Source organism: Melanaphis sacchari, unplaced genomic scaffold (genome assembly GCF_002803265.2).
Source record: "Melanaphis sacchari strain LSU unplaced genomic scaffold, SCAv2.0 Contig0_pilon_pilon, whole genome shotgun sequence".
NCBI classification, from domain to species: Eukaryota; Metazoa; Arthropoda; class Insecta; order Hemiptera; family Aphididae; genus Melanaphis; species Melanaphis sacchari.
The window spans coordinates 24,651,590-24,664,582 of record NW_020270366.1 but is presented as its reverse complement, the minus strand read 5'-3'; the positions used below and the strand labels follow the sequence as shown (position 1 = coordinate 24,664,582).

Here is a 12,993-nt window from a genome sequence, read left to right as displayed (position 1 = left end):
TCTGGTTACCATGACCACGCCAGTTTAATCGCGCGCTAATACCAGAGTTACCAGTGCCGCAAATGCATAATATTTTGTTTACTATATCTAGTATCTACCGTCGTGTGTGGACTGTGGAGTGTCGTGAATTGTGATACTGATTTCGTACTGCGGAGTGAATGTGAGTATGTTGCACTCGCTCACTCACGACTAGGTCGCTAGTCCTGTAGTTTCCACGTTATTCCCGGCATTATAAAAGTTTACTGTATTTTGAGTTTCTTGTCGACTATTAAGTTTAATTTGGTCATTTTCGTTATCTTTTAGCTTAAATTTTTAACGTATTTGATATCCATTTTGTATTCACAGTTGTAATGCCGACGTAGAACTTAATCAACCGAAACTAAAAAGTGTGAAATAACTACGTAAGTATCTGTTTGGGAATACCCAACCAACATTAATATTATTTTAATATCTTAACGTTGCTTATTGTTTATATCTGGGGTGGCCAACTTGGGATTCGCAAGCCACATGTGGCTGTTGTCGTTTTCAGATGCTACTTGTCTCTTATTTTTAAAAATCAAAATTTTCTTATTATTTTTACTATGAATTTTTAATTTTTTAGATATTTATGAAAAAATATTGAATTATATGAAATGTATTTAATAAACACTTAGGCTCTTGGTATAATTGTAATTCTCCATGTGGCTTGTAAACCTATTCATGTCGGCCACCTCTGGTTTAGATTGGTGGTTTAGGGCTTTTGTTACCGAATACCTAAAAACATAATCTAATCATAACAAGTAAGTAATTGATTATATTATGATGAATTCATTTTTATATTGATATTTAGTTCAATATTCTTATAATTTAAAATTCCTACTATACGTATTTCAAGAAGGGTTTTGTAAAAATTTCAAAAAATAAAATACAATTTTACTAAATAAAAAAAAACACAAAATAAGTGATTGTTTTGTTTCTTAAATTAAAAAAAAAAAAATTAATTATACTTATTAATTTAGAATACCACCTCGAAAGTGTTCTTAATTGATTCTGTCAGTCTATTTTTGTTTCTGTTAAAAATATAACACATAAATTATCAGTATTTGTGTTTAGGCATTGTATATTAATTTCATTAACTATGTATAGTGAAGTCTCATTAATCTGATACCCTTAGTAATGCAGTATTTTTTTTATCACTGCCAACTTACAATTTAGTCATTTTAATAATTTATTGTAATTTTATTTTGATAATGTTAGAATTATCTTGTTGGTTATAACTTATAATATATTTATATATAACCTATATAAATTTAAACATTTCATAATTATCTTTACTAAATCTTTCGATTATATATAAGTAAACATTTTATTGGATTTTTTACAGCATATATAATAACCTATGTATGATGTTATCATAATAAATTGTTATCTAGAATTTAAAAATTATATATTATTATTTACTTATAATAGATATTTATAAATTTATAATGTGATAAATAAATTGAAATCTTTTGATTTTCTTTTATAGTATAATAATTGTGGTTTGTACTTTTCAATAGTATTAAATAATTTATACTTAAAAGTAAAATCATTTATATTAAATTACTTTTAGGCGCAGAGTATTTCATACGTTTGAAGAAAAGTCAAAATTAGCATGCAAGACCTACAGTTTAAATGACACAATTAGAATAATTGTTTTAAGAGGTATTATAACAAGTTATTTTGATTGTTAAATATTATATTTTTACATTTAATAATTAATCATATTATATTTTCTTCTTTTTATTATCTTACTTATCATCTCATTCCATAAAATTGCTTTCCATTTTTAATAAACAATTACATCTTTCCCATCAAATATCTAAGTTTATTATTTTTGTCAATTCTAAAAAAACACTAAGTTTGGACTATTAAAAATGTAACATAAAATAATATATTCTAAATATTAAATAATCATAATTAATTCTTGTAGTAATTAAATATTTTAAATGTTTTAATTCAATTTTTTTTTTTCAGTTAATTTGTTTATTAAAACTACTCAAGTTTTACCATGCCTCCAACACCGTTAGAGGGCAATCAGCCCAGTATGAGTAATGGATTACCTCCAGATGGATCTCTTTCTTTATCTGTTTTGATTGATTTTATTGTGCAACGTACTTATCATGAGCTTACTGTTCTTGCTGAATTGTTACCTCGTAAACCAGATATGGAGCGTAAAATTGAAATTTATAAATTTTCTAATCGAACACGACAGCTATTTGTACGGTTATTAGCCCTAGTAAAATGGGCTAATAGTGCTTCAAAAGTAGATAAATCAACTCAAATAATGGGATTTCTTGATAAGCAGTCAATGCTGTTTATAGACACTGCTGATATGTTATCTCGAGTTGCTCGTGAAACTGTTGTTTCTGCTCGATTGCCCAATTTTCACATACCATCAGCAGTTGAAGTCCTTACTACAGGCACTTTTTCACGGTTACCAGCTTGTATTCGTGAACGTATTGTTCCTCCTGATAAAATCACACCAGCTGAAAAACGTGAAACATTGCTCCAACTTAATAGAGTTATTCAGCATCGTTTGGTTTGTAGTAATTTAATTAATGAAATGAGTTGCAAAAAAGTAGCCAATGGCCGTGTAACATTTCGAGTGGAAAACGAGTTTCAAGTTTCTTTAACTTTAATGGGAGATAATCCAAATATACCATGGAGATTATTAGACATTGAGATATTGGTAGAAGATAAAGAAACTGGAGAAGGAAAACCTTTAGTGCATCCACGTCAAGTTCAATATATTCATCAAGTTGTTCAAGCAAGATTATTGGAATGTTGTAGTACAGGAGGTGAACCATTGACTCAAGTTTATATGGTATTACATTACTTTTGTCAATCTTTACAGTTAGAAGTTCTGTTTTCACAAACCAGAGCTTTGTATAAGGATAGACTTGAAGGACATATACATATAACAGAGTATACAGCGGGCAAGTGTCTAGTAGTTTCTTATTGGAGAGAACTTTCACGTAGTGTATCTGAACAGTTTGGGTATTCATTGACAATATATGTAGACGATAAAGAACCTAATAAGCCATTGGGTATTTTACATTCACCATCTCTTGGTACAAAAGATGCAGAGATAACAGAAAAATCAATTGGTACGGATTCATTGTCGATGGAAAGACTATTAGTGCATACAATTCATGTACGTACAAAAATTCGACTTTCAGAACTTAAAGTAGAATTGGAAAATTTGTTAAAAGATGTAGAATGTACTTTACAAGGTTCTCCGTCAATTTTATCAGTGGCAATACTTAATCCTTGTTTACGTGCTGAGCAGTTATTAATAACAGTTGACACACATACTGGTATGCTTCAATGTCATGTTCCTGAATTTAGTCCTCCAAGTATGATTGCATTACAACAAGCTTTAAATAATGAGCATAGTAAAGTACCTTTACTTATAAGTGATTTAAGATTTTGGATTACTCAACGTCGATGTGAAACAACTTTGCAACATCTTCCTGGAACAGCGTATGAAAGATTACCATTATTACATCACACAGATCATCCTATGTCAAAAATAAGTCGTCATCGGATGTATATAAAACTCCATAAAATTTCAAATATGATATTGATTGTTGAGTTTGCTGAAAATGAAAAATCCCCTTGTAGAATTGAGTATAAGTTTTATCTAGCTAATGTAAAAAAATCATCAATTGAAGATAACCCTAATGATGAATCTATTGAGGTAGACATACCAAAAATGTATTTAAAAGTTATGACATTGTTGACAATTGAAAAATTTGTAGCCACACATGGTCCGTTTACGTCTGTTATTGAAGAAGATCAAGAAAAGATGGATCCAAATAGTCGTAAAAGAGTTATAATACGTCCAGATAAACCAAGGAAACTACTTAAACATCCAGCTTATTTTATACCTGAACTTGCCCATATTGTAGCCTTATGTGATGAAAGATTACCATTTACTGTATTAGCTCAAGAGTTAACAAAATGTGGTATCAGTAATCAAGGTGTTCAAGTTGAAGCAAATGCTACAACTTTTGTTTTGAAAATTTTATCATTACCACCTCCACCTGGTATTGAAACAACAAATCCCAAATGGATATCATTATGCAAACGAGTTTTGTCCATATCTATACGTGTATATGGTAAAGGCACTACTCGATGTTGGACGACTGAATATGTATTTTATGGAAGTCCCTTACCTAGTAGGCATAGTCGTGAACAAGGAGCTAGACGACCAGTTTACATAAATTATGATGTCAGTGTTGCTGAAAACATGTCAAAAACAGTTGAAACAATTTTGAATGATTGGGCTCAGATTGTTCATTTATACTTTTTGGTAGAAGACTTGTCGCCTTACTTACAATCTGAAAAGAATAATTTGGCATCCATGATCAGTATAAAGAGTTATAATTATTTAAAACTCATTATAGGATATGGTACACATAGACGGTCAACAGCCACTATTCAATGGAATTCAACAAACAGTAAATTTAATATAGTATTTGGTTCACTTAATAGCAGCATTAATCCTCATAACTTAATTAAAGAACAATTTGAAGGTTATTTAAACAACAATAAAAAGCTATCTTTGCTTATACATGAAATGCTTGATACATTAAACCCCCTTACTGCTATTTGTAAGTTACCATCAATACCACAACTTTGTGTTTTACAAGTCAGACCACAAGTACCAGTGATTACATTTGGAATAGTTGCCAATTCTACAAATTTACTTAAAGTTATTTATGAAGGACAGTATTGCTTAGAAATTACATTAAGATGGGGAAATTTAGTCAGTATTAGAGATGGAGCTTATAGTAGATATGATAGAACATCTGTCATTTCAGAATATACACCAACACCAGGATTAAAAGCATTTTTATCCAAATATGTAGATGAGACAAATGTATTTAGGCGACGATCTCAATCTGAAGATGACAACCCGCCTTCACCAATAACTATGGATAATGTAGAAGGTAACTTCTTGAGTTCCTCACATAGAGGTCCTCAGTCTCCTGCACAAGGTTTACGGTTTCATTCTACTGGCAATACAACACCAGGAAGTAATCCACACACACCAGCAAGTCCACATCCTGCAGTCGGAGTAGGTAGTATGTCTCAAAATACACAACAGCAGTTTAACAATAGCCCAGTGACGTCATTTAACTTGGCATCTCCCCCGTCAGCTATTAATCCTTCCCCTTCAATGTTACCTCACCCTTCACCAGGTTCTAGTTTATTAGCTAGTTCTCCTTCCAACCCTCTACACGTACCTAGCCCAGCAGGAATGTTACCAAATTCGTCACCAGGTCCAGGCTCAGGATTTGGATTGAGTTCTAGTACACATCCACCAGAAGTGAGTCCATTTCAGTCTCAAAGCATGACATCTCCTGCTGCATCTAATTGGCCTGGTTCTCCTGGTTTACCCCGTTTATCTCCAGCTAGAGCACAGGGGCAATCACCTGCAGGACATTCTTTACAAAGTCCTGATCATAAGAGTGGATATAGTCATACTTCTAGAGTGCTTCCTCAAAAGTCTTGGGCTGGAGCAGTTCCTACTATTATTACTCATGAAGCATTGAACGCATTATGCACACCAACTGCACATCCACAAGGGCTTCCTGCTCCTAAGCAGTGTCCTTTAGAGAGATTTTTAGGTTGTGTTTATATGAGAAGAAATCTACAAAGATTTGTTCAAACTGAAGAAAATCTGATAGCATTGAGTTCCTCCGAGCCTGGTGTTGTAAATTTCAAAGTTGAAACATTGCAATGTCGAGCTTTTATTAACATGCAACATTTTCAGTCATTACATTTAAAAATATCATGTATTCCAGAACAAAAAGATCCTTGGAATGTTGATGAGTTAAATATTTTAGAAAAATTTTTTGAAAGTAAAGTAGCAATACCACCATGTAAGCCAAATACATTACTTGGATTCACTAGAATGCTGAATTGCCCATATACAGTACTTAAGGACTTTATACAAATAATCAAATTAGAAATGATTCCTGGACTTATTCAACAACAGCAAATGAAATGGACAGTTCAGTGGTGTCTAAGAATACCACCATCTGCAACTCCAATAGTGCCAGTTGGTAAAGAAGCCCTTTTGATTTGTAGAAATAAAATTTTATTTTTTTTACAAATCACAAGAATTGGAATAACTTACAACAGTAATGAAGTGCCTTCATTAGTCTTACCACTGGTTTATGATACTGCTACTAATCTTACACAACTTGCTGAAAAAAGAGATGCTGGTCCAGCATCAGCAATGTCTGCTGCTAGTCTTCACATGAAGAGATTTGCTGAATTTGCTCTTAACCACAATGAATGTTCTATTTTTCCAGCCATTCGAGATTTAATGTCAAATTTTGTACTTCCATCTGAACCACAACCACAAATGTCACCTGCATCTATGAACATGCACCCACAAATGACTCCTGGAGGTCCAGTTCCATCACCGTTAATGGGACAACACATGATGAATCAAAATCCTAATATGGTTGGTCCTAATCCTAATATGGGTGGACCAAATCCTAATATGGTTGGACCTAATCCTAATATGGTTGGACAGAACCCCAATATGGTTGTACAGAATCCAAATATGGTCGGACCAAACCCTAATATGGTTGGGCAGAACCCTAACATGGTTGGACAAAATCCAAATATGGTTGGACCTGGATGTAACAACTATGGTAATGTACCAATGTCAGCTATGGGACCACAACATGGTATGATGCCAAATCATCAGTGACATAAAGCTTATTATTCAACGTAAACAACTTATTTATAAATAAAGTTAAATTACATTCTTTGTATAAATAGTATTATATTATTGAAAATGTATTGTATGTACCTACCATACAATTATATAACAAAGATTTAAAGTTTTTTTTTATTGTACCCAAGCAAATTTTGAAAAATTTTATAAAATAAAACAATTAGTATATAATTATAGAAGTATTGTAATTTATTCAAATGGCAGGTATAAGTATTATTTAACTGAGGTATAAGTATTGTACAGCTATTTGAATACTGTGTAATATACATTTTGTGCTTATATATCTATATTTGTAAGTATTAGGTAATGATTATTATATTTTTTAACTTAATTCTCAACCCTCATAATTAAAATTCGAAATAGTTCCAAACCCAATATCATAGAATTATTTTTTATTTTTGTCAAATTTTATTAAGCAAATTATTTATTATTTATTATTTATTTATCCTTATTTTTAAAAATTAATTACTTTGAACTATTAACAAATTATAGTAGAATTTGACCTTATAATAATTTATAAATATTTTACAATTGAACCTAAGTCACGAGAAAAAAATATTTAAAATAATTACTGGGTTATTTAAAAGAATATATAATTTATTCATATTTATGAATAATTGTTTTTGTTTTTATTTAATTTAAACATTGGTTGTTATTAGAATTTTAAATTGTTATAAAGAAATGTTTTTTTTTTTTTTTTTTAAATTGTAAAGTTGAAAATGTTTTCTCTAAAACAGTGAACTTATAGTGTTTTAATAAATTGTAATAGGTAGTAAAATTTAATAATTTACAATTAGACATAAGTTACTTGTATCAATTTATTTGTTATTATGTATGTATAATTGGAGACAAAATGTCAAGAGAGATAAAGTTTTCACAATTAAAACTATTATTTTATTTATTTTTTTTATTAATTAAAAGCTGAACTTTAAGATTGATTTTAGTTTATGATTAGGATAAAATATTCTATTCCTGTAAAAGTTCTCTGGTATCTATTGTATAAATAGGTATATAAATGTTATAGAATAGGTAAAATATTTTGTTCTGTATAATATTGGTATTTATTATTATTGAGGAAATAGGATAACAATTTACACAATCATTAGATACATCTAGAAGTCAGTTACATATATTTATTGATATTATTAATTAATATTTAATATTGATAGCTGTGAACGCAATTTTAATTTAGTGTTAACACAATAGTGGTTTATTGTGATCAGGTACTTAGATACCTTTTTAGTATCTTAAGTCACAATTTATAATGTTTAATATAAAAATACATTGTACACATACTGTTAACCCATTAATAGTATAGGTGTAACTGATGTAAGGTATTTATTTATACATGGGTACCATAAGAATTTAAAAAAAATAGATAAAAATGTATTAAAAGATATTGCAGATTGTTAGGGTTATCGCATGATCTGGTGCACCGAGTACTTGTTATAATTTATTATTCTGGATGGCGGAGGTTAAGATAATCGCGTGTCGGCGATTGTAAATGTGCTCGAAGTACATTAAACACTAGGCACAGGTAGATAAACACAAAATCATTCGTGTAAACTGCATCCGGATAAAATTTTAAAAATTAATAGTTTTATAATTTCAAAATTACAGTCTCTAATTTATATTTAATTCGTTACAACTTTATAAATTTAATAATTAATAGAATACGATTTAAAATTAAAAAAAAAAATGTATTTTTGAAAACTAAAATACTTTGATAAATAATAACATATATTAACAATGTAATACTATCGATACATACATGTATAGGTATTCATCAATGATTGGAGTTTCACCACTGTTATATTTATTAATTAAACTTTATAACTCATGTTTTTTTTTTTTGTTATAAAAGAATTTTGATATTTAAAGGGTTCATTTATACTATTTAATTTTATATTTGTTTCTATTTGAATTTGTTTTAACTTTTATAAAAACATTAAAATATTTAAATGAAATGTAGGTATAAAAGCTAATATTGAAATGAGAACGAAATGACTAGCACGAATTAGTGGTTAAAATTGGCTCTCGACGCTCGATACCATATTTCAGGTGGACGCTAAGCTTCTTACTTATACATACCAACGTCTACTAAATAATCCTAAAATTGCGACACTCTTTCGTCGACAGGCTTTAATTTCGTTAAATGATTTACCTACAAAATACTCAAATATATATCTACACTTCCTGAGCTTAGAAATGATATGCTGTAGCATTGAACTAAGCACTTTCTAGTGGGTACTGCTGTTTTTATCTCTATGTAATCAATACTCAAACCATTTTTTCGGATATTTCTATTCCGCAGCTGACTTAGACAAAAGCGACATCCATGTGCCTTTGTCTAAGGCCAAACAGTTTGACACGCTAAATGAAAAGCGTTCTCCAAATATATTTTAACATCAGATGGTTATAGTAGGTAGGTAATATTGTTTTTGGATAGGTACTATATTCACAAATAGATTTTATTGACTGTACATCGGCACTTAACCTCCGCCCTAACTCAAAGGCTGATTAATTTTACAAAACTTAACGTTTAAAATTATTTTCAAGCGCTTTTCGCACTACAACACGAAATGTCGGGCAATCGTGACTTCACTAGCTGATTAATACGATAGACACTGGCAGATCTATAGTGATAAACACGATGACTATTAATTGTTGTATTGTTGCAATAGTAGGTAATTCAAGAACGTGTTTCCGTGTTGGTATTTTATCGGTAATTTTTGTGATGTTATTAAAATTAGTACACGCAATTACAATTATTATATAATTTTACAAGCGGGGCACAACTTACGTAATACCTTTTTGACATAGATAAAAATTCGGGGGCAGTTTATATTATACCCTTTTTGACATACCTAGATAAAAATTCGGGCGCAGTGTACGGAAAAAAAGGTCGTTTGAGCACAGTTTGCGTATGCCATCGCGTGTAAGTACCTAATTATGTTGTAGTTCAAACTTCATGTAGGTGCACTGCAGATAGTAGGTACTTATATACATTTAATTTTTTTGTGGAAGCCGATGATTAAACCTTTTCCCTGCCACATCCGACACGTTGCATGCCAATGCGTTCATATATATATATATATAATGATATACATACTTATATGCAGGAGTTTTATTTGAGGTGCCTATTAATGTGTCCAGAGGCGGATAAGCCTATCACGCGAACATAGCGATTTTTCCCTATGGACCCTGAATGTCGAGTGACGATGGTTCATATAATTTGTTAAACACATCGAGGACAATACCAGCGGGTCCGCTGTAAATTCCCATATTTTTAATTGTGTATGTAAATTCCAGCCCGGGTATATTTTATATTCATAGGCACGTAAATTGCAACTCGGGTATATTATGTATATATGCAAATTGCAGTATAAATATTTTTTATTCACAGCTACGCGCAGAAGAATACTTTTATTTTTGTAAAATTTTCTCATTTTTTAGATCCAAGACTTCCATTATAATATTTCAGTATGGTAAGATTAAAAATATTAGTTTTTTTGTTTTATGGTGTTTATGATGTATTTATTTATAATTTTTTTAAAATTTTTCTTGTGTATATTTACGTATTTTTTCTACTTTTTGTTTTCTGATTTTTCAAACTAATATACTTACTTATTTATTTAAGTAAAAATACACTTATGATTCACTTTTCATATTTTTTCTAATTTTTCTGGTAGGTACGTAATTTAATTACATTAAGAAAATATACAGTCCACGATAGTGATAGCGTTCTACGTTATCTACAATCTACTGTCGTTATTCTAAGTTTTTTAATAAACGCAAAGAATCGATCCTTAATCGTTCCTTAATTTGATTACTAGTTAGCACGGTTGGTTGCATACGGATTTTATTTTTAAATTATGTATTATCTATTACAATAGCTATCAAGTAAACACTTATTTCATTTTATTATTATCTTTATCATTATTATCACTTATAGAATCATTCTCATGATTTTATAATCTGTTACTAAATAAAGTGTATTATTTTTTATAAATAATATTAAAACTCCACTACCCTTTTTAATCCTTTGATTTATTTAATAAACTCAAATGTAGGTAATTATCTTAAAATAAAAATGTAAAGATGAAGAAAAATCATATTTTATGAAATACATATAAATACCTATTTATGGAAAGATATATGCAAATATAAGTGTATTAACTAAATTTTTTTACAGATTATTATCTATATTAATGGCGTATTAATATTTTATTTTAAATTCAAAGTATTTTAAATATAAATGTAGCTTAAAAAAATACAATATTTATTTATCAGAAGTTTTCTAGCTTTGAAATATATTATTAAACTATATTTATTTGTTTAATTTATAATAAGTTTTAAACTATTTTTGTATGTAGCAAACGACCAAAGCTGCTTTTTTATAAAACAAAAATTCCTTGAAATTATGAAAATAGTTTTCACAAAAATTTTTTTTCATGATTATGATATTGAGAGTTTTTGTCTTTTAAAGAATAGTGAACTTTTTGTTTTCAGTTAATTACGATTTTGTATAATATTATTAATTGTTTTATGCAGGTACACATTATAAAAATTTGTAATTTTGTGAATTTATATATGTATTTGATCATTTTTATTATCACATTTTGATGCAGGTATCTATAGATTACCTAGTCAAGTTATACTTATATTAAATAGTTATCATTAATTTATGTGTATATAATGATAAAATAATAATATACGCGGTACCTATCCATTTATTCCAAAAATGTTAAATTTTTAAATAATTAAAACCTTAATTTCAATAATTAAATAATCACTTAATTTTTGAAAAGTATTTATATGTTTATTTATTTATGATAACATCTAGGTTATTTTTATCTTTTTCGAAATACGATTAAGTGTTCCTCGATATTTGGTTGTGTAAATTTGAAATATTAATTTTTTTTTTTTTATTCTTATATAAATAAATAGGTATATAAAAAAATCAATATACAATCATACTAAACAGCAGGAAAAAGTTCACATATATTGTTTTGTCAATAATATTTGCGGTGAAATATAAATTAGTAATATTTTGTTTGTGGTTAAACGTGCACATCTGTAGGTACATAATTTTATGTGTGATATTTACGTATTATGCATGTTAAAAATAACTATATTTTTTTTTCAGAAGAAATTTGTAGATAATTAACAATTTTATACGAAGCAAGTCATTGAGTAAATAAAAACAAAAGTTTTCAATGTTAAGTTCAAATAAAAAAATAATTACTAATATTGATATAGATAAAAATACAGAATTTAATTCTTATCTGATCAATAAAAATAAAATATCGTTCTTGCTTAGAAAATAAAACGATAAAGTAAATTCTTTACATATCAACAACAATTTTAATATAGGTACTAATATTAAAATATCTATATAATAATAAAGTAGGAGAATCCATTTAGTTTAGAGTAAATGGTAAATGCAACCGATGATTAGTTTTAAATGATACTTAAAATTAAAAATTCTAAGAAATTTAATATAATAAAAAGTTGTATATAAAAATAATCATTATACTATCATGCAAAATAGATTGTTAAGTATTTTTCTCTTGATAAATGTTAGTTTAGTATTTGGTGAAATAAAATCGTTTATTAGATTTTGAGCGTAGAGTGGAAGCTTTATTGAATTTACATTTTACAATGATGTGTTTTTTCTTTATTCTACACATTCTTTATTAAGTTTAAATTTTTTAGGAAAGTAAAAATATTCAAAAACTTTTATGTAGGCTCATTTATGGCGTAAATAGGTTTTTTTTTAGGGGGGGGGGGGCTGATAATTTGTTTTATAAAGAAGAATTTTGACTATGATCTTTCTTGAATTTGATAAGTTAATATCATGGGAAGGGTGTATACAATTTTAGGCTTAGATCTTCATATATTATAAATTGTAATACGTTCATAAAACAATAAAAAATTATCCATTGACACCAAAAGATATTTTTATAACTTTGGCTTTTGGGTACACCTTATTTATGCTCAAATAAAAAAGATCTGTAGTTTTCGACCGCCCATTTACGCTGAATTTACGTGTGTTGTATAGTGGTTGGTTTAATACATGGTAATAATAATAAATTAAATTTAGTTTTATTTTTAATATTATAATAGTTATGATACTAATTGTTTTCAAATAACTGCCAATATAATACACATTTTTTTAAATTATAAATTATAATAGTAATTAATAATAC

At 28.4% G+C, this 12,993-nt stretch overlaps 1 protein-coding gene across 1 annotated transcript; it reads left to right on the top strand.

The window, feature by feature from the left end:
- Positions 1 to 111: 111 nt before the first annotated feature.
- On the top strand, positions 112 to 6,854 carry LOC112594105 (mediator of RNA polymerase II transcription subunit 14). Its single transcript, XM_025338776.1, has 3 exons — positions 112 to 401; positions 1,592 to 1,683; positions 1,996 to 6,854. The coding sequence occupies exon 3, from the start codon at positions 2,030 to 2,032 to the stop codon at positions 6,752 to 6,754; it is 4,725 nt and encodes a 1,574-aa protein (XP_025194561.1). The 5' UTR covers positions 112 to 401; positions 1,592 to 1,683; positions 1,996 to 2,029; the 3' UTR covers positions 6,755 to 6,854.
- The last annotated feature ends 6,139 nt before the right edge of the window (positions 6,855 to 12,993 follow it).

Bases quoted from the DNA above. Each gene is read 5' to 3' on its own strand.
- LOC112594105 (XM_025338776.1), top strand. From the start codon at position 2,030: ATGCCTCCAACACCGTTAGAGGGCAATCAGCCCAGTATGAGTAATGGA.